Source organism: Halichoeres trimaculatus, unplaced genomic scaffold (genome assembly GCF_033239565.1).
Source record: "Halichoeres trimaculatus isolate MK-OKI-2021-1 unplaced genomic scaffold, fHalTri1.1 fHalTri1_scaffold_11, whole genome shotgun sequence".
Lineage (NCBI taxonomy): Eukaryota > Metazoa > Chordata > Actinopteri > Labriformes > Labridae > Halichoeres > Halichoeres trimaculatus.
In genome coordinates, this window is record NW_027437189.1 from 24,689,129 (window position 1) to 24,712,069 (window position 22,941).

A 22,941-nucleotide genomic window follows, 5' to 3' on the forward strand; every position below is an offset into this window, starting at 1 on the left:
TGTCTTTGTCAAGGAGACTTACCTTGAACCAGGAGGTTTGTAAAAAGCTCAAGCTGTGCTCCATGTATGTCCCTCAGCTGAAGGAGATTGATATGTAAGGTAACACACAGCCTTGTTCACACCTACTTTCTACACTGTATATATGGTATTTCTCACCTTTTCTGTCCTAAATGTCATTTTCTATTAGTGTGTCTGTTTAACCAGGAGGAAATCTCTTCCCATTGCTGCCTTGAGATGACTTGAGAATACACTGCCGTACTTCAGCCCATAAAGGGGATAAGGCGTCACATACTGAGGCACAGTTGCATAGTAAGCAACTGCACTAAGGCTGAAAGAATCTTTTAGACAGAGTGTCTATCCTTAAAGTTATAAGACTTGTGAGGCTACACTGAAGTTGCTGGTGGTGGCTTAGATGTAAGCATCAGTACCCGAAAACATGGCAAAAGGTTCCAGTGAAAGAAGAAAACAGAAGTTTAGCTTCATCACAAATCATTATGTCATTAGTGGTACAGAGCTTGTGTCGTGAAGATGGTACGCACTGCAGATCTGTTGAAACTGATGCACTTCTTATTCTCACTCTGAGTTTGAAGTCCTCATTGTGAGCTGTGAAAAAGACTCTTTGAAATCCGGTTAAGCAGTGAAACATTAGAGCTGAGACACATCAGTAGAAATGTGATTGGATCAGCCTTTCGTTACCAATAAATGTGGATTGGATTAGCAAAAATCGCATTACATGTGTGTTTTTGCTGTCCAGAATTTCTGAAATTAGACTGGATACCATGTGAATATGCTAAAAAGCAAATTCTGGTTTTACAAGTGTGCTCCTGTCCAATATCCTAACATGAACTGTCAGAGGTACTTATTGAGCCTGATCCGCCTTTTTCATGTTAGATCACTAATGGAACCTGACACCATTTTTACACATTCATAAGATTTTCTTTCAAGGTTGAAAAATACTAAGTTAATTTTCAGATAATTATTATTATTAGAGTATAAAGAAAGTGATTAGAAATGATCCAATGCTGAATATTTGTCATGACAAATTTAGAGCTTGGCTCTAGTCATTTAAAAGTTTTGGGTCACCTCCTCGTAGTGGAACTGAGGCCGACTTCAAGATAAGGAATTTCATTAAAGGCAAAAGATGGATTAAAAGAATTGTTAATGGAGGAGACATAAAATGAGCCGTGAGTTTCAAGGAGTGTGGCACAAGGTTATCAGAGAGGCTTCAGTTATCTGCTTTGAATTTACATTAAGAATGACTCTTATTCATCACAGTATCGCCCTCCAAAAAAACACCCAAACACACTCTTCAAAAACATTTTATTTGATCCTGCCTTCTCCTTTAGCTTCAGGCTTTCTTGTTAAAACAAAAGGATTTTTTTTTTTATATTTGCTGATGAAAGGATCCCAAACATGGATTCTTTGCTGTGACCTGTGTGGGAAAATAAGAAGCCTAGTCCTCACAGAGAAATGTGATTCATTAAAAGAGCTTCAGTACATACTGTGGTTGCAGCGTCAGGTCAAATCCTCGAGCTGACCTACATTTGAAATCAGCTGAGGTTGTATAACAGGCAGTGTGTTTTCCTGCACCTGGCTGGAGCTGCATATTGTATGTGAACATGAGCACGATGAGTGTGCTGCCACTGCGGCGTGGATGTACATGTGTGTTCCAGATGTTAAAGCACATGTAAGTTTACAGGCATAATGCTTACAACGGAGAACGCAACAACTGCTGAAGTACTAAATACATTATGTAGGAGTTTTAAGACCATAGACTGTATACAAAGTGGACAGCGTGGCTAGGCCATTTACCATTGTACGCTTTTGACGCCAAAATACCCACATCACAGGCGCAGCCATTATAGCAGTTGTGCAGCCAGAGTCTGCGCAGTAGAGACTGTTAGGGATTCTGGGAGAATCTGAATGGAGCTGGTTGACAAAAATGATAATTGTTTTTTTTCCTTTCAAGAGTCTAATCACTTCTTGACTCTACCCCCTGACATATTTTACAATACCCGAAAAAATACACGAGAACGGCAGCTGTCACTCACCGTTAAACATGGTAAAACCTTGTTTTTAACCTCCTATAACTAATGAAAACGAAACTTTTCAGAAAAAAGAGGAGTTGAATACAAGACAGCCAAATAATATCTTCAAATCACCTCAACAATCGGACGTGAGAAACATTTCTATGAGATGTATTAATTTTTTAAAGTTTGACCACAGCCTATCTGGAATGGCTGCAGAGCCTGATTTTTTGACCTATACTGCAGCCAGCCACCAGGGGGAGCAGTTTTTGTGGAGACTTCACTGTTGAGCCGAGCAAGATGACGTCAGTTATTTTTTTTACAGCCTATGGTTAAGACATTTCTACATCTATGGTGCAATGCCTGTGAGCAAGTTCAGGCTCTCAACTTTAGCTGCACCGATTTAACATTTGAAGAGTTCATTTGCAAAAGCAGATAACTCCGTTTTAAAAAAAGAAAAGTTTTTCAAAGAAACAGCTGTGGCGTATAGCGGTTTCTGCAACAAAACATGAGCTTTGATCCGGTTTCCAACAGGAGATATTGGCATTGCACCAAAATGGATTTCAGCTTTGTAAACAATGCAATACAAAGAGTAAATCACAAGCATCAGCTTATTTTTTTTCCAAAATGGCGTTTATCTGTTTTTGCAAATGAACCCTTCATTTGTATTCCGTCATTCTTGCTATTACCTGAAACATGTATCCTCATAATTAAGCAGCCTTACCTAAGCTGCAAGATTCCTGCCCTCTGCCTGTTTTTAACTAATACCTTCGCTGCTACCAGTCATGGACTCAAACTTTCTGCCCAAGCATCCACCTGTCAGCTCAGACTTTGAGGGGTGTCCATATTTAACTCCTTAATACCTGTGCATAAAGGCTCATTTTTAAGGGATGACGAGACAGGCAAAGTTTTACCAATTCAACATGAGCTGAAATATGTACTCATGTTGTAATACAGTGTGTGCATTTGTCTGAAACTTGCCCGGCCATGTGTGGTTATCCTATATCTGGGTGTCTGAGTGTGCCTGATAACGTACAGATGTGTTAACAAGCATGTCCATGCACTTTCATCCATGCATGTATCTGTTCTTTTATTCCTGGCTGTGTAAAATTTGTGCAGTGGAGTAGGTTAGAGATTGCATGCTGGGGCTTTTTATCTTCACTGCACTTAACTCAGCTGTAAAGCTCTTCCATTTTTAATAACCAGCCTGCTGGAGTTTGGCCTCAGTCTCGGCTACCAGTAAGGGGAGAACACACGTCCACAAAAAAAAAAAAAAACCTATGGCACCTCATACTCACACACACGTGTTTCTTTTCACAGTGTCACTTAAATGGCTACGGCTTGAATGAATAGAGGATGATTATCGTCTAGATAATGAGGGCTGCTTAAAAGTGACAATCTGACAACTCTACTGATCCACAGTGAAAATAATTACAGCAGACAAAAGACAGAAAAATATCCATGCTAGAAAACAAGAGTCTAAAATGAACAGTCTCTGGTTTGTGTCTTAGGCAACAAAAGCTGCTATAATCAATATGAACAGAGTGCCTCTTTGACACACTGCAGTCACAGTGGATTAATATAATTTTACAGAAAAAAATAAATTTAATTTACAAATAAGTTAATTCACAATCTTCTTTTGCAATATCAAGGACCCTCTCCTGAGTGAAGTCATCAGAAATCAGATAAAAACCCACACATCCAGAAGTGCTCACACACAAACAAGTAAACACGCAAACACCAACAGACACATGCTGTCAGGCTGAGGCAGGGAGACAGTGAAAAATGCAGGCATGGGAGCCACGGCAGCTGTGCCCCCAGAGGCTTGCATCTGGTCCAATCTGGCAACCTGCTCCTCTCACATACACATACATAAACACACACACCTGCCAACTACACCTGCTGCTTGAGCCAACTGAGCTCTGCCGGGCAAAAACGAGCTTGGCAGCAAAGAGTTTAGAAGATTCTCTGGATTGAGCCCATCCAACTATGATTTGGCATTTTCCAGCTCAAAATATTTACATCACGGTTTATCGTTTGTGTTGACTCTCACTGCAGAATTCACTTATCTTAATGTTGAAAATCCCTATCTGTTAATCCCTAATTATTTACATTATTTATAACATGTAAACTTTAAATGAAGTCTTAAATACAAGTTGAAGACTTTTATGAGTCCATAATCGACTCTATTAAACAAGGAGAAAGGGCCGGCTAATCTCTGGCAGATACAGGATGAGCTTTCTGCCTGCCTTTCACTTCGTTATCTTCTATATGCTGGTGTGGTGGACCCCAGCAAAATGAGATTAAAATGACTGACGGAGGCTATCTTCTCTCTCTCCACAGGTCCGCATCTTCCCGTACCTTATTGGTCGAGAGTCGGCCTTCGCAGATAATCTGAAATGGATGGCATGTGCTAACAAAGGTGGGATCTGAAAACACATTCATACACCACTGTGCTTATTTTTCTCCACTTAATCTGTTTTACAGAAGCAAGTTGTTGCATTTCATGTTGCTCTGAGGCAGGCAAGCAAAATGAATATGTCACAGAGCTGAAGATTTCTCTGTTCTGTTTGTGTGCGTGCATGTTACTGCATAAACGTGTGCTTGTCAGAGCAAATCAAAATTAGCATGTGCGTGTGTGACAGCGAGCATCTAGTGGCAGTCACAGTGACAAGATATGTCACATTATATGTTCCTCTTCGCCTGAAGTCCCAACTATCTTGGTGATACACCACTTTTCAGCTGCTTTATGTGTGGTCATGGTTGTCTTAGTGAGTAGAGCTCTTCCCCTCAGCTTTCTAATTTTAGCTCAGAGGTGGGTGACAGAGACAGTCTGGCTCCATTTCCTCAAGCTGCCGTAGATAAGACAGGCAAGCCATAGGTCACTCTGGGGGTGTGCGGGTGTTTTTAGCTTAGTGTATATGTGTGGAGATAAGAGTGCGAGGACCTCTAGTTTTAGTTGAAAGTGATATCAAAGCACTAGTCCAGTCAGTCTGATGGTGTTAGTGGAAATGACGAGGGCCTTAAAAGTGTTAGCGTGCGTCATATGCGACAAAACTCTGTGTGTGTGTGTGTGTGTGTGTGTGTGTGTGTGTGTGTGTGTGTGTGTGTGTGTGTGTGTGTGTGTGTGTGTGTGTGTGTGTGTGTGTGTGTGTGTGTGTTCGTTCTGTGTGATGATTCAGGTTTCTGACAGTGACATCCTCCGTCAGCTGGCAGGAGGTGTGCAGTGAAGGCTTCTTTCTGCTCCCCAGGCACAAAATCTCTGTTCAGATACAGAACAAGATTTGCTTTCATGTCATCTCTGTTTGAGAAGTAGTCTCAGGTGAAATAATGTCGCCTCGTCTGACCTATCACTGTTTGCCTTTATGTTCAAATCACCCCAGTGGTTTTCTCACCACATTCTGATACAATACTGATATTACTCTTTTGACCGTACTGCTGTATGCATTACACAATGTTACAATCAATGTGTTTTATTCACATGGGTAACCCAGTGTTATCTTCTTATTTAAATGTACTTGATTTGTCTGTATGTGTAGAAATCTTTGTTTTCTAAGTAGAGGTGTCCCAGTCCGATATTGATATCAGATATTGGTCCGATATCAGCAAAAAAGCAAGTATCGGATTATATCAGAATGCATCTAAAATCTCTGATAATATATATATAAGCAGTCCATTCTAGACTCCACTCCTGCTGTTTTTATTTGATTTATTTAGGTTATTTTGTGGGTCTTCTAATTTATTCTTTATTTTGTTCAATTACTAGTATATTCTTATGTTTAATGTAAAAATGTCATACCCATTGGTTAATGATAAATGGGTCAGTTTTTCCTCATACCTACTGTTGCTGACTACTGTTCTTTGTTTGAATAATATCACTTAATCAAGCATTTTCTAACCTGACAGACATACTACAAAATAAGTTATAAAAGTATGTATGTTTAATGCTGATATAGTATCGGATTAATATCGGTATCGGCCAATACTCAATGCTGCAGTATCGGTATCGTATCGGAAGTGAAAATGTAATATCGAACATCCCTATTTCGAAGTCATAATCTCTTCTCTCCTTGAGAAAACTTTTTCTTTATCCTTTTTTTAATTAATCTGTTGATTGTTGTTATGCCTCTATTTTCCCACTGTCTGAACCTTTGGTCTCTGGTTAAAAATTAGTGTCAAAGGCCTTAAAACTCAAAATATTTTCCTTATTATCCAATTTGTAGGCTAAAATATCTTCAAACATGGTTTCTTCAGCAGGAAATGAGTCCACTTTTCTCCAAAGGCTTCCTCAGTCACGAGATATCAATCCAATACAGCTCCTTTGGGAAATGGTGGATGGATAGATCATGGCTGATCAGTTTCAGAGGAAACTGCATTATTGAGTCAGTATAGAACAAAATCTTTGCCAACTGTTCCCAGCACCTTAATGAATCAATGTCCTACTGAAAATCTTCTCTTAACACCATGGTTTTGTAACAGGCGTATATGAAAGTCTCCTTAAACTTGAAATGCAGCTCTGCTGAACTTTATAACTCATCTTCACTTACTTCATCCATTATTTTCATGAAGACTAAGGATGGAAAGGTTTATGAAAAAAATCGGAACCGTTGAGTTTTCCTCACTTGTTACAGGGCACGATTTGTGTTTTTTCTTTTTTCTTCATTTTACTACTCAATATAACGCGAGTATGTAGCCCCGATCACACGCATGCACAACTGGAGGTGAAGGAGGACACTTTGTGGGGAAGCGTGTGTGTTATGTACATGACAAGCGGAGACAGTTAGAGTTAGAGGATGAACCTGTGGCGTTGAGTCGTTCTGCTGTCTGAGAGCATGTACAAGACAACAGTTTATGGGGTGAAACGCAAAAGTTTTGTTGCGTTTCAGCCTCGTGTTTACACGGAAACGGCGTTTGAAACCAGCCTACAGGGTGGGATTTTTCTGAAACGCTGCCGACACCGTCGCCATGTAAATAGTAAGCCTGCGTTTTCAGTGGAAATTGACGTCACACTCTGCTCAACACATACAACAGGACAACAGTACCGTTTTTACGGACGTCACAGACTACCGTGTTGTGCTTGTGCTGCTGCATCTGCTGACTGTCTTTTTAACAAAATGTGCGTCTGTTGCACCACTTCTGCTCTTTGTATTCTCCAATACGTCAGATGATCAGCTCAGCTTCACTTTGATAGAGATTTACCTAAAGTGCCTCTGGACAAGACATATTTATATTATAGTGCCACCTACAGGCTTGGCATGCTTACTACAGTGTTTTCAGTCCCTCTGCATTTCTGTGTAAACACAGAATTGTTTTTCAATGTGTTTTAACGTTTTCAGTTGAAATGTTGTCATGTAAACAGGGCCTTTGTTCCTACATTTAATGAATCTCCGGACTTTTTAAATATGACCATTCTTGCGACTTTTCTGGAGTTTGGAGATTCTGGGGGTAAAGTGTGTTTGGATCTCCTCAATGGTCAGCGTGTGTGAGTCCCTCCTCTATCCAAAACACAAAGACAGTCCTCCTCACTCACAGCAGTCTCCTCCTGCTGCTCCAGAGCAGACAACTGCATTCAAATGAATCACCAAGTGTGTGTCTCATTATGGTCACTTCTGCTGGTCTCCAGCCCAGATAAAGGAGGAGGGTTGATATTTAAACATAAAAAAAACAGAATGGACAGAAGAAAGTTAATTTGTATTTTTAAACATATTTATGGTGTTGTGTTTTACCTCTCTCCTACTGAGTCCCTGACAATTACATGCAAATTGATTATTATTAGGGATGCACGATATTGGATTTTTGCTGATGTCCGATATGCCGATATATCGAAACCCCTTTTGGCTGATACCGATACTGATGATCACAAGTTTGTTTGTTTTTTTCACTGTAAAGAAAGCTAAGTCTATCCTGTACTGGAATTTATATGTTACTCTTATTGTGACGGTCTTATTTGTTTAAGAAACACACATAAAACAAGGACACCTTCTTGCTTTGCTAGAAGGTGTCCTCAGCTCAGGCCTCAGACCCTAACAAGACAAAAAACATTTGATTTTACCATAAATAAGAAATGTATTATTTTTTCAAACTCAAGACATTCAGTATTGAAATACAGAAAAATAATTTTTTTAGATCACATGAACTTTAAATGTACAATGCATTTTTAAACATAACCAAGTTGCATTTGATTATTTTAGAGCTACTGTAACAACCTGGTGACAGACACAGAGCTCTGCAGTGCAAATAAATGAAGTGCTACATTTTATTTAAGGAGCTTATTTTTCAGATGGAAAATAATAACAATCCTAACTGAATAGCACCTTATCGGCTGTGACTATCGGCAGAAATGTTCACATCTGCCGATACCAATAAAAGTGTTTTTAAGCTTTTGTCAGCCGATACCGATATTGTGCCGATAATATCGTGCATCCCTAATTATTATGCAAATTCGACAGCAGCGTAATTTAGTGACTATTAGTGACTTCTGGGACAGCCAATAAGGACTTTCCTTACTGAGGAGTTGGCATGTTGAAACTAGCAATGTTTCACTCAGATTTAATGATGTTTTAAATGGGAAATAGACTCATTTTTTCAGGTTTTCATGACTTTATACGACATGTCTGATTAAAAATAATCTATTAAATGGATTATTAGGGTATATGATAATCTGGGGTGTTAAAAATAACAGCAGTGTACACCAAACCGAACTGAAAACCGTGACCACAAAACTATGATAAGAACTGAACCATGGTTTTTGTGAACCGTTCCATCCCCAGTGAGGACATCTTCCTGTATCTTTGCTTACATATAACCCAAACCAAGGTCCTCTGGAAATATGGAAACGCCCTCATCCTGACCTGAGCATGCTGTGTCTGTCCTGTCCTGTATGTGCGACAGGTGTACCGTGTCACTGAAAGCCTGGAGCATTCATTTTTTGTCTCCCCGGCTCATCTCACCAGCCCCTGGTGACTCGGCCCGAAGGACGCCCTCAGCCTTCCAGAGGGAGCAGTCATTCCTCACTCAGGATGTGATGAACGATGCCGTTAGACTGAGGCAGCTTGCTTTGTGTGTGAAAACAGTTTGTATGTGTGTGTTGTCATTGTACCGTCTGCTGGAATAATAGCCGGGCCTGACTGTCTCTGAGGATGAAAAGGATGGATCCGTCAAGGTTCACTCCCAGGGCGGGTTCAGGTGCCAGTACGTTCTTTATGCTGTCATCAACATGTTTTACTGTAAAAATATGAGGTTAAATCTTTTTTATTTTTAATTTTTAGAATTTTAACCTCGATAATCACTGATATGTCCCACATGCCCTCTGTTATTTTGGGGTTGCTTGGTACCCCTCATTGATCTGTGGATTGTGTCTAGACTCCTTCCTCCCTGTGGAGTAAAGGTCTTTGCCGGGGACAATGACCCCGAAATCTGTTTCCTCCAGCTATGATTTTCTCCTTGACTGCCTCACGGTGATGGAGGCAGTTTGCTGTTTTTACGGTTGACTGGAAATGTGCTGGTCTATCTCTTCTCCCTCTTATCCTCTGTGTGGCTTCTTCTCCTCCTCTGCCTTCTGTCTTATGGTTGTCCTGATTCCCTCTCTCCTTCCTCTCCTCCCGTTTCTGTCCCCTGCTGAGATAACACTAAATTCCCCTCTGCACATGCACATTAGCATCATAATGGCTGCATTACCATTCAAGGAAATGGCGACACATTTGGTTTTACTGAAATCGCTTTTACATTTACATACCACTTATTCATTCACAAACCCATGCTGCTTTGCTCTTACTTGTATATCACTGCAGGGTTTTCTTGAGCTATTACTCACACATGACTCTAGATTTTCATCTGCTTCATCAAGCAAATATCTGCCGCCCGCCATATTGTATTCCAGATGTAATTTCTCTGCTTTTGTACTAAGGTATATGACGAGGGAACAATGGCTTGGAAAAGATTATATTGCCAAGCTGATATCGAACATGACATTTACTGCCATGTGAAACCAGTGCGGAGACTCGGATACTGTACCTCTTATCTTATGTTCCTGGGAGGGAGCATTGAAGACTGAACCAGCTCTTTGTCTATTATTGGAGTGGATCTTGGTAATATGATTCATCACCTTTCTGTTCTTCTCTCTGTCTCTCAAATAGGCTACTTCACTCAGATTTCCACTTTGGCAGATGTGCAGGAGAATGTGATGGAATATCTCCATGTACTCAGTCGTCCCAAAGTGATTGACCAGGAGCATGATACGGTGTGGACAGAAGCCTACATTGATAGTACAGTGAGTACTATATCACATGCTAATTTCACACAATAAATGGGTTTTGAGCATTTTGTGAAAGAAGCACGCATACTGTGTAAGTACGAGCTGAAAAGTTCGCAGCCTGATTGGGAAGGAGTTACGCCATAGTGATGAAACTTAACATTAGAGAAAGACCGATATGGATTTTTTGGGGCGGATACCGATACTGATTATTTGTAGGCAGGGAGGCCTACAACCGATATTTGAAGCCGATATTAATTTGCAGTCAAAGTAAAAATATTGACGTCAAAATTTGAACAATACAAACTCCAACACTTAACTCCATTCAAATGCCTTCAAGCATATGTTTATTAAACAGCTCCCATGCTTAGCAGCATGTTTTGTAAAGTTGAATGAAAACTTTAAAAAATCGCTTAAGTTTTCTACAGTAAATAAAGTTTTTTTTTTTTAATTCTATGTAACTGCAATAAAACTGGACAGAAATGAGTTTGTGCTGCCTTTTACAGGCATGTAGTGCAGTTGAATTAATTTTCTGTTTGGTTTCACATGACTGATTTAAATGTTTTGACCATCTAGGGCTTCCATAGTGTAGACAGGGAGGAACTCTGTGCAGAGAAGCATCAACAAGCAGCTCCTTAATGTCTGCGGTTTAAAACATTTCTTATCACTTTTAAGGGGCAGAAAAACATGTTCCTGTGGGTATTAAGAGGAGGAGTGATTTTTGTGTCTGTGGAAGTTAAAATGAGCTCAAGCTCATAGATAGTAATATAGTCACAATGCTAATTGCATTAGTGCGTCAGTGGGATTTTCCATTGACATTAGCATGATCAGCCTCCGGATTAAAAAGAGGCTGTCGCGATATACCCCAAAATGCCAAATATAGGCCCCAATAATCGGTCTATCCCTACTTAACATGCATTAAATTCAGCATTTTCTGACACCTATGGCACAGTTTATTTTCAGATTAACTGATCCTGAATTTAGTGTTTGATGAATCTGAAAAGCAGAACCACACACATTTTGTGACTATGGATACAACTTGGCATCATAGTGTTATCAAATATCTGCAGAAAAAGGGGTTTACCCTGAAGGACATTGACGCCGACATGGTTGCTACATCAGGGGATGATGCCCCAGCTTCATCAACAGTGAAAAAGTTGGTAGCTGAATTCAACAGGGGTAGGGAGGGCCTTAAAGTTGACCAAAGGTCCAGACGCCCCATAGCAACAACCCAAAAAAAACAGGAACCATACTGAAAAATAAACCATGCCATAAGTGTCAGAAAATGTTGAATTTAATGCATGCCAAGTTTCATCACCATGGCATAACTCCTTCCCAGTCAGGCTATGAACTGTTCAGCCCACCCTCATACACGGCATGTTCAAGATCTGACCTGAATAATAGCAAAGCAATGCTCCAAAGGGCCTGATGTTGAGTTGTGCTTTTATCTGTCTGAATGTGTGACTCTGTGTGTGTGTGTGTGTGTGTGTGTGTGTGTGTGTGTGTGTGTGTGTGTGTGTGTGTGTGTGTGTGTGTGTGTGTGTGTGTGTGTGTGTGTGTGTGTGTGTGTGTGTGTGTGTGTGTGTGTGTGTGTGTGTGTGTGTGTGCAGCAGATGGAACCATTAAACCAATGAGTCTCCTGTGACTGTTTGAAGCTGTGTAGCTTTAGTACATAACATAAAGAGGGGGTTAGTCACTTATATCACCACCTCACACCCTGACCAAACAAAGAGAGATACTAAGCTGAAAATGGCAGTGATAAACACACTCTGGTTTTATTATCTGTGAACCCATCGGCGATGGTCTCATGTTGATACATTTCTCTGGGAATGATGCCCCTCATACTTTTCTTAATGCCTGCAGAGCTAGCAGTCAAGAAATAACAACTTCCATTCAGGACATCTGTCTCTGTTAGCTGTATTGTAAAACAAGATTTGATTACAATAAATGTCCATTGCGTTGCCCAAAAAGGCATCCCAACATCTGTTTCTGGTGGGTCTCCACTCCAGTATCACAAACCCACAAGGAAATCACTTTCCTTTGGATTTACTTGTGATTAAAGGTAAAAAACAAACAAACAAACAAAAAAAACAAGCTTAGTCAGGTTTAGCCTCAAGGGGTAAAAAGATATGTTTTGAAGTATTTCTTTTTGCATCAAGACCAGAGTGGTTATGTCTGATGTATTCCAGGATGATAGGAAGTTTAAACACTAATTTCCTGTAATGGCGTATGTTACAAAATGATAACACATCATCGGCTGCAGTCTATAGAGGTTGATAGATAAAAGTTAGATTACTGCTAATGGGAGCGTGTTGCCATTACAGTGGATTGTGTCCTGCTCGCTTTTGCTCTCCACACAGACTGTTTTGTTTGCAAACTTCAAAACCTGCTGATAAGTGATTGGACTTTAAACTATGTATGGACTAAAAAAGCAAGAACCCTGGTGACAGATACTACACGATGCCTTGACTACAATAGTTTCCTGTGCTATGTATGAAAAACACAATACGCTGGCGTATTCATACATTTTAAACGGCTCCTTTTTGTTCAGGTTATTGTGTTTGACCATATAAAGAGTGAGCAGCAGCCGCTTGTCCTGGCTACGCCTGCAAAGATAAGGAGCAAGGGGTTTAAAATTGTACAGTGACAAATGGCAAAAAGCACTCGAGCATAAATATGCGGCGGCCATCCAGGCTACATGGAAGTGGACCCCTCTTGGTGACCCTCTTCATATGTGCTACTTTTTTCTGTCTTCCTTGCGAATTTCTTCCTCTTTGCCCTCATTATCCTCCTCCATTTATCACAGCCAGAGAACATTCAGCCAACACTGACTCAACAATAACAGTTTAAGTGTTGTTTCCTCTGCTGTGACCCTCCCAGCAATAAAGTCCTCCTCTCTTGACACCTGCACTCTTTTTAAAGTCACAGTCAAAGTCAATGTCAGTGTATTTTACGTGCCCACTGGTGCTCGCAATGTGGAAACTGCATTGAAAGGCTTTTGCAGACTTCTACCCACAAACATATTGACCCTTTCTCTCCTCCCCTCCTCCTCAATCTACCCTCTGTAGCTCCCACAAGCGCAAAAGGTAAAAGAAAAATCTGATGTGAGGTCATCGCCGTATTGTGCTGTGTGGAGGCCTGGTTTGTGTTCGTGTGTATTTCATGTGCATGTGGTCTCTGGTGTCTACGGGATCAGGACACATTGTGGGTGAACTAACCACCATACTGAACCATGGCATATTTTTGTGTGTCATTGTCTTCTGTGGCTCAGCAACCTTGTAAATCATGCATCCTGGTGGCCATTGGTTACGCCGACTGCTCTACCCTCTGCACATCTGATCAAACACATGCACACGCACGTCTGTGCACACGCTCACACTCATTGATCATTGGTGATGCTCTGTTGGCCGTGCGTTGCCAGTCTCTGTGGCGCTGGCAGTGTGACCATATGTGTAAATGTTAGGCTACATATCCGCTCTTTCGCCTCTTTCGCCTTTTTGGTGTGAAAACAAGATTGCCTGTGTTGTTTGTTGTGCTAGAAATCTCCAGAATAAGCTGGTTTGTTATCTTCGGGGTGAAAATTCAATAGCCTATAATGACTGGCGGGATGATCTGTTCTGATGCCTTTTTATCGTTTTCAGCGTTTTATTTTTCAGTGTTTTATGCATCATGTGTGGGTTGAGATAAGCCGCTCTATGATAATAACAATGATGATGGTGGGACAGAAACCCCCCCTCTTCAAAATGGGCAGTCACATTAGACAGCTGGCAGACCATATGTCAGACGTTGTACTGTTGGTGTGATACACCCGAGCTTATTGACATCGGAGCAGCTTAGCAGGAAACAGAAATAGATATGATATTGTCAGACTCGATAATTGGTATTAGCAAGGAGTCTGCGCCGCTTCTTTGCATGTAATCAGGCGGCACAGCTCTGGTCTGGATGCTCAGATACTAAAACAGACAGTGACAGAAACACACACATACACACACTCCAAATGGTGATGGTGTTTGATAAGAAGTTAACAAAACTCCCAGGATTGGCTCAGAAAGTGATGAGCATGCGCTATCCATGTTCCAGGGCTGATGTGTATCAGCTTTCCAGATACGCCCCTTCATCCAATCCTCTTCTTGTCTCATCCCCTTTTTTCCTGGAATATCTCCTCTTTCTCCTTTTTTCTCACTGGGACTCCTTCTCCACCACCTCTCAACCCCCCACCTGTCTTCTTCCCCTCTTTCCTGTTCCCTCTCCCCCCATCGCCACCATTCCACCAGCTTCATCCATCATTCTCTGGCTCATTTGGCATTGTTTCCCTCTCTGTCGGATGAACTGACACTGGAGCTTGGGAGGAGGAGAGGGGGTGGTGTTCAGGGGGGTATCTGAGGGCAAGTGTAGGAGAAGTGAGAGGAAGAATAAGAGAGAGGATATCAGGGAAAGTTTGGAAGAGACTGTAAGCTCTTCAAAAAGTTTTATCAGCGAAATAAAACCGCACTTCAAAGTAGTTGTGCTAATATTGATTGAGTGAAAGCTTTCAAAAAATATTTCTCAAAAAGCTGTGTGTGACAAAAAAAAATGTGCCAGCTTTTCTCCCCACAGGAGTTGTTTTCCCACAGGAGCCCACCTTTGTTTCCTGGCTCGCACACACCTACATCATTAAAGCTTGGTCTCCAGGAAAACAAGGGTCACCCTGTCCACCAGAGCAATATTTGTCACTACAACCTAGATTAGGAGGTGTCCTATGAGACATCAAACATGAAGCAAGGGGTGTGTGTGTTTGTGTGTGTGTGAGCCCTCTGAGAGGTTTATGTGTGAGTATATGAGTATTTGTGTCAGAAGGGAAGGAGTATGTTCAGGTCCAGAGGGTTCTTTTTTTATTCTCTGACCCACAGCAGGGGAAAGGACTTACACAGCCCATTAGCTCTGACTGATGCCGATAAAATCACAGAGGCAGTGATGACCTACGTCAAGCTTGAAAATGTGTTGAGTTCTGACCTTCGATTAGAAGTTACAGGTTATTATAAGTCAAATTCAAGATACAGAGTATTACTTCAGAGGCTTGGGGCATGGTCATGTTGAAGGATGCTCATTTGAAACTCAAGTTTTTCCCCTTGGCTTTAAATCCAGCTCATACAGTTGAGCTTCCCTTTTCCCTGTAGCTCTTTGTGCTTAATTACTTTATTTTATTAACAGGGCAGCAGGGCAAGCCTGATTTCCACCAAGCATGGGGAGTGTCCACACTTTTTGAGTCAGATGTTGACTTATACAGGGTTAACTTACAGTATATGCGTGAACACATGGCATTCTGTTAACAATTTACATCATCACTGTTTTGATCATATGTGATAAAACATGAGTGGCTAGATGTGTAAACTTCAGAATTGATTCCCTGAAGGCTCAAAAAGAAGAAGATATATCACAAAAAGTCATTTAAGATGTTATGAGGAGGATCTGTTTTATGTAACTGCCTCGCCCCCTTCTGGCCTGGAGTGTCACGTACACTGTCGTAAAGACATGTTGTTTTTTTTTAGAATTACAAGGAGATCAGATCAAAACAATTGTCTTTGCTTAAGATAACTTTTTTACCGGATAAACGTGACGACAAGAAAACATAAGTTTGTAAACCCTCCACCCAAACATCAGTAGCTGGCATGGAGTGCTATCTGCTGCCTGGTGCTACAAAGTATCCAAAGGCTAATGTGACAACAGGCAAACTTTGTCAGTTCGTACAGTAGTTTTGTAGCTGTCCATATGTAGTGCTACTGGAAGCCCGGTGTTGTGAGACATGTCTGTAATGTGTAACGTCAGTAAATCCTGGTTAGCTATGTCCTGCCAGTCATCTACCAAGCAGAGCTAACGTAACCTCATTCTTCATTTTATTGATAGACTCTCAAGTTTGAACAGACCACTGCAGAATAACTGCTGACTGTGGGTTGGAATGAACATTATCACTAACAGCTTAGCTCCTGTGTTAGCCTCTAGCCTGGGCTGTAGCACTCTCATGTTTATCTTTCTTCTGCTCTTCTGTCCTTTTCTGTCTGACGGTTAGACTCCAGTGTCCACCATCGCAACAAAATTGTTTGAAGAAAAATTTTCAGCAGAGAAAACACGGATCTATCATCTCACTGCTATACTTTGTAACTTGCTGTAAATCAATCCAGCCCTGCTTGACCTGAACGGGAAGCTATTAGGTAGCATTTCAAAATAACCTGTAACCTGTAATATTGGCGCTGAAGTTTTGCAACATCAAAATTTCACAGAGCTTCTAGCAGCCTTTTGCAGCCAAACAGGTATCTCCTGTGTTGAAAATAAAGCCAATGCCTAAGTGTAGAAAACTGCAGTTCCTTGAGTGGCCACTTGGAGCTGCTTTCAAAGGACCTGCAATGTCATTCCACTGCCCTGTTTAAAGGCCTAATTTTCATCAAAATTCACCATGTCTACAGCCTGGTACAAATGATGGCTTTGATCTGCTGATTGGCTTGTTTTTTGTTTTTTCTTTTATTCATACCTGATGCTCTGATGAAAGGTTAATGGTTGTGCATTTTGAAAATACTAAGACTTATAGTGATGTAGAGTTTTGCATTAGTACAAAGTATAGTTGACCTGACCAAAAAGCCTGTGTTGAAGCACAATGAGTTCACATTTTATGGAGCTGCTCAACAACAGTTTATTGGGACCAACAATAATTATTAGTCCACACATTCACAGACCATTGATATATGCTCCTATTATCCTAACATCTTAGTCTGGAAGTACATCTTATATTTTTAAACGAGTGTCTGTTCCTTCCCCCTGTCCTTTTATTGATCCTGTTTTCCAGCAGCACAGCCATCCATTGTTACAGCGGCTGTACTTATGCGTGCTTTGTTCTCTCTTTGATGTCTAATACTACATCCTGGATTGTTATTACCAGCTGTCTGAGCTCAGGTCACCAATTCCCCTTTTCCTCCGAGTCTGCGAAAGACAGAATGGATGCTAGTGGTTTTCTGTCATTACCTATTATTACCAGAGGTAAAGGGGGGCTTAGGAGAGAAGTAGAATGAATGAGGGGATGTGTTTTCAGTCATCTAAGTCAATCACACAGAATAACTCTTTATTGATTGCTGCATCTGAAACAGATCCCATCTGACATGATTTGTGTTATCTGCCGCCACGTGTAATTCAGGAAAATGGTGGATTTTGTTCTGGGATTCATATTGCACTTAGAGCGCCAATTACTCTCAGTGACTTGAACCTAAACAGCGTAAGTGACTGACACCATCTGCATTCTGAGTGGACAAGGTCAGATCCTTTATTAGTAGATTGGGAAGCCCCCACTCCAGTTTGTCCAAAACCGTGTTGAGCTTTCATCTCTAATGGATCGTCGTCAGATACAGACAGCCGCTAGAAAGATAAATATCATAATTATTCCAGCAGTCTTCAGGGAGGGAAGATACCCAGACTCAAACTAGAAGAGCTGCCTCTGGATAAGCTTATTCTGCAAGACATCAAAGGCAGCCTGTGATTGAAGACATTTTAAGGCAAATAAAAAACATGAATAAAACATGTCATGGAAGTTTTCTTGGTCCCTCAAGAAGATAATATGACGGGGTCTGATGTGGGGTTCCTATCATGTTCTTTACTTAAGGAGCGTGTGTTATGCAGCTGGAGATAATCACACACTGAGTGTCATCAAGCGAGATGATTCATTTAATGTGCATGACGCCATGCAGTGTGCTGTGTAGTTACGTTTCTTCTGTATAATGTTTCATCATTAGCTCCTCTCTTCTCCCTCCTCTCCCCCAGTCTGTTTTTCTTCCCGTTTAAATTGATTGTACTGCTCTTCTCTCGTGTCTCACACAGTTGGACGATGGTCAAGGCCCGGTTCTGATGACCACAGTGGCCATGCCAGTTTTTAGCACCAAGAACGAGACAGTAAGTGCAGAAAGAGCTATATTTACATCTTTTATGTTCTTCTTGCTTGTGCTCTCCAAAAAATTGCAGTTTAAATGAAAAGCTTTGCAATTAACTTTTCAGATCTCACAATGAAATAGAAGTTGGGACAGGACACAAACTGTGAAATAATAACAGACAATAATTTATATTTAATTAAATCTGCTAAATTGGGATACAGCCAAGCGACACTAATTGAATAAATATATAGAATGACATTTCAGTTTTCACATACTGTGAATCTGTAAGAGGAATAATAATGTTAGTAACCTTTCCAAAATGACTAAATAATTTGTAAAATGTGTTCTTGCAGAGAAACCGAGGTATCCTACTTGGCGTGGTTGGGACGGACGTGCCCGTCTCTGAGCTGCTCAAGGCCATCCCCAAATACAAGGTGCAACTCTCAACATCATTCTGTTTTGTCTGTGAACGTTCCAGAAATCTGTAAGACAAAAAGACAAAAAACTGCATCTATGAGCACAGCTTTTATTCTTTAGAGTTAAATATTTTTGTGACTCCTTATGATGTGGAGCCAGAAAGAAAAACAAAGTAAGTTGGCTCAAACAGATTCATATCTGAGCTTACGCCTGTTAAACTCTTCACGCGGCAATTAAATGCTGGTAGAAAGTAAAACAGAGGTATTGTTAAAGTTTTGAGAATCATTATTCACAGCTCCCACCTCAATTCAAACAGTGACAGGCAAATTACACCTGATGTGTACTAATGCATCCTGATAGCATCCTCAGCCTCATGCACTGAGCTGTTTTTTTTTCACTTGTAGATCTGAAGCTTGGTTAGGTGTAATGTTTTGACATTTAAAGTGTTTTATTTGTCTGGCTGTGGGTGAATGCTGTCATCCTTTTGTATTGTTCTGTCTGTTAGTTTCAGCCCAGAGACAAAGATTTGAGCAGTAAAAATTACAAAGAGCTTGATTATGCCAGTCTCACAATTAGGCACAGATTTCACATGCATTCATTTTCAAAGTGTGTGTGTTTCCTTCTAGCTGGGAATTCACGGCTACGCCTTTGCAATCACCAACAACGGCTACATCCTCACCCATCCAGATCTGCGGCCACTTGTGAGTACCACCTCCAGCCCGTTCAGATGCTTCCTAACAAGTTAACTGAACCTTATTATCATAACAATCCCGAGATTTAAGTTCAAATGTATTAATTTATTTTGTACATGCGACTGAGGAATACTAACACTTGAGTTCATGTCAAGACAATTACTGATTTCTCATCACATTGAGATGCCGACTGACATGGAAAATTGGTGTGTGGGTGCGCTGCGTGTCGTGAGGTGTGCGCGTGTGTTGGCTGCAAGGTGGTATGTAGATGAGAGGAGTGTGTTCCAGGCCTCCGCTGTGCTGTGAATAGACAGAGATACAGCTACTGAATGGCTGTGATTAACTCCATTGTACTCACTCACTCCTCTCACAAGAGGATGAGGGGAGAGGAGGGAGAGGGAGGAGAGTAAGGAACCTGCTTAACAGGAGGCGAGGGGAAGGGCGACAAAGCAGGTTGCAACAGTGGATGGAAACGGAGAGAGATGGACGGATGAGAGGAGAGCAGACTTGGAGGAGAGGAGAGAACAAGCGGTGAGACAGACAGACAGATGGTTTAATAGTTGGCTAATTAAAGACGTTAATGAACAGTGCTTCACAACTAATGAGGGGTGGGAGGCTGTCCTTGCTGACGGATAAATGAAGAGGGGGATTCACAAGCACCCACCTATGATAAACACAAACACAGAAACACATGGAACACATAGTAATAAGCTCAGTACTTTGGCTGCTGTTGTCCTTTTGTAGTTTCTGTATTAAACTGTTCGCCAGGTTGTTTAAAAGGATTTACTGCTTCATAGCTTTAAACATTTTACTATGGACACTAAACCCTGGTTTGACAACCATAAGCAAAGCAAACACCAAGTGTTTCTGTGGTCACTTTCAAAAAGGCGCAAAATACTGTTTGGCTGAACCTTTCCAGAACAAAACCAAAGTGACACCTGTGCAAAAGAGCAAGCTGTCCACCTCCACCCAATTTCTGCACTGCCCCGAGCCCTCGTCAGAGTCAAACGGTGGACTCGTAGTGGCAGCAATCTATCAAAATCAGTCCAGTGCAGTGGAAAAGGCAATGCCAGAACTGCAACAGAAGGAAAAAATAATAAATAATTTTTAAAAAAAGCAAATAATAACAAAAAAAAATTAAAAGTTTACTTTTGTTTATGCCATTGGGTGATCTTCCTTTTCAACCAGTGTTGTGCAAGTTCACAATGACAATGAACTAGATCAAACTTTGTTGCTCTTGAGTTAAAAATGAACTTTATACATTATTCATTAAAATGTTGAACTTAGTTCATGGTTTGAAAAATGATTGAGTCAATGCCCATCTTTTGTAGCTGCTCCTAAATTGTTTCCAAGTAAAGCCTCCTTTGCATTAATTCCCAGCCCTCAATCACCAACATCAATACAGACAGATGTAAAATTTGAAAGGCAAGGATATCTTAATTAAATAGAGGCAAAAAAATGTGGCTTTGGAAACCTAAGAACACCCATAAAACTAACCTATGGGATGAGCATTTGGCAGAAGGTTCCAACTTCTAGCACTTAAATCCACATGAAAAGAACATGTGTGTAGTTTAACTCCAAGAGTGAAAAGACTATGTATAAAGAACGGGATAAGACACAAACAAAAAACTGAGATTTGTTCTCCTTTCTTAAAAAGTCTTATCTCAGAGAAGCCATTTAAGTTTTAACTTACTAGAATCTTTTCTTCAAACTCCTACAAATACTCACAAGAGCTGACTTCATCAGCATCGCTAGATGCTGTTGAACTCCTGGCAGCATAACTTTGAATCTGTAAAACTCACTTTGTTTTACATTTGCTGTAAAACTTAGCACTCTGAAACTCTCTGCAACTCTGTATCTCTCACAGACTCTCTGAACGTGAGCGATCGTTCTCTGTCTCTAGAATGAACTATGCTAATGTTCATGGGAAGAAAACTAATCTGTTCACAACACTTTATCAGTCTGTCTGTAGCATCCTCCCTTTCTCTGGCACCATCAGCCTAAACTATGGGATGTTTATTTAAAGTTATCACCCCTATCTCCTGGTTACAAGAGAGCAACATGGGGGTGGATTTTCACTCCTGTCCCGTCCCAATCCCAGGCTTAAGTAAAAAAAAAAAAGACTCCCACTCTTGTACCGCTCCTATGATTTCCCCTTCTTTCAGTTTTTAGGTGATACATTGAATTTTTTCTTCAAGTTTACTGTTGGTTTCTGGGAAGTGTTGTTCTGTTTTACTTGCGTTACAGTGTAGGCTTATCGGAAATAAACTACAAAATGGTGGGACATGTCACGTTATATTTTATCTTCCTGATTGGTTCCCGCTCCTGTCTGCCCCTGTTAATTTTTTATCCTGTACCGTCCCAATCCTGTGATTAATTGTAAAGTTGACTCCCATCCCGCAGGAATCCCACAGGAATCCTGAAAAAATGTCAGCTTTTACTGGTTACAGAGTGTTAGCTCTGACATGCACAAGTGTTGTAGAAGAATACATAAGATAGAAGGATGAAAACCAAAGGAAAACTTGTTTTGTTATTGCCTCGATTATTTACTGGAACAGAGAAACATAAGTACAGGCTACCCTCAGGTCATGTTAAAAGCATGATGTATCAATAACTGTGTTGCAGACTTGGAAAACGTTGACAAAGGAATCTATAATAGGCAAACTAGTGTTTATGACTCCGATAGAGTATTATATGTAAATTAGATAATTCATAATTCTGTAAATTGAGAACACACACTATACTACCAAAATATTTGCATGCAGTTAACATGTAGTTGTGGGCCTTGTGACCAGTCATGGAAATAATCAGTAGCTTGAGCTCTAAATGTTTTAGCTTCTCTTATGGGGAGCCATTGTGCTGTTAATGTTTAAATTTGTGTATTTTGTGTATCTACAAAAAATAAATTGATTTTATGTGCTCAAAGCTCCAAATTGTTATTGGATGGATTTCATGTCTTTCCTTCACAGAGCCATGCTCCCACCTCTCCTTTGCTCCCAGTCTCCTGTTCTGACCAAAAATGAATTACTCACTGTCTGTCTGTTATCAGAGTTATTTATTTATGCTTTTAGCTTCAAATATGAAGGTGTATTTCCTTAGAGTAAATATTGCTACTCTTTGAACAAACAATCAAACTGAGAATGTAACCTTGGGCTGTGGGAAGTTATGATAAACCCCTTTCTCAGTTCTTTTTGACGTTTTAGGGCTCAGTATAACCAAGAAAAAAATAAGAATTGACAGTGAAAATGGTTATCATTTTGGGCAGCAGTTGGGTGCAGTGCTTTCTGTATTTTCTTAGTGTCTCTGTCTGTGCATGTGTGTGTTTACATGGGTCTGTGTGTGCAGTATGGAGATGGCAAGAAGCGAAGGAAGCCAAACTACAGCAGTGTGGATCTGTCTGAGGTGGAATGGGAGGACAAGGAAGACACAGTAAGACCCTTGTCAGCACTATTACTGCACCCCTCTGAATTAAAAGCTAATGTCTGAGATTTGCTTTGTGCCTTTTGCTTCCAGCTAAGAAACGCCATGGTCAACAGGAAGACAGGGACCTTTTCCATGGAAGTGAAGAAGAGTGTTGATAAAGGGGTGAGAAATCCTAATTACCAGACATGCACACGCACGCACACAAACAAGAACTTTTCTGATGGTCCCAAAGGACGTGCCAG

The 22,941-nt window shown here is 40.7% G+C and overlaps 1 protein-coding gene across 2 annotated transcripts in view; it reads left to right on the forward strand.

Moving 5' to 3' along the window:
• cacna2d3a (calcium channel, voltage-dependent, alpha 2/delta subunit 3a) overlaps nucleotides 1-22,941 on the forward strand; it is a 159,149-nt gene that overhangs the window by 94,871 nt on the left and 41,337 nt on the right. The window contains exons 11-18 of one of the 2 annotated variants that reach the window (XM_074680877.1): nucleotides 4,371-4,449; nucleotides 10,163-10,296; nucleotides 13,347-13,364; nucleotides 18,118-18,189; nucleotides 18,521-18,601; nucleotides 19,211-19,285; nucleotides 22,622-22,705; nucleotides 22,790-22,861. In XM_074680877.1, the coding sequence (XP_074536978.1) occupies nucleotides 4,371-4,449; nucleotides 10,163-10,296; nucleotides 13,347-13,364; nucleotides 18,118-18,189; nucleotides 18,521-18,601; nucleotides 19,211-19,285; nucleotides 22,622-22,705; nucleotides 22,790-22,861 (615 nt within the window). The remainder of the gene's footprint in view (nucleotides 1-4,370; nucleotides 4,450-10,162; nucleotides 10,297-13,346; nucleotides 13,365-18,117; nucleotides 18,190-18,520; nucleotides 18,602-19,210; nucleotides 19,286-22,621; nucleotides 22,706-22,789; nucleotides 22,862-22,941) is intronic. The other variant, XM_074680879.1, reaches the window with a different exon arrangement.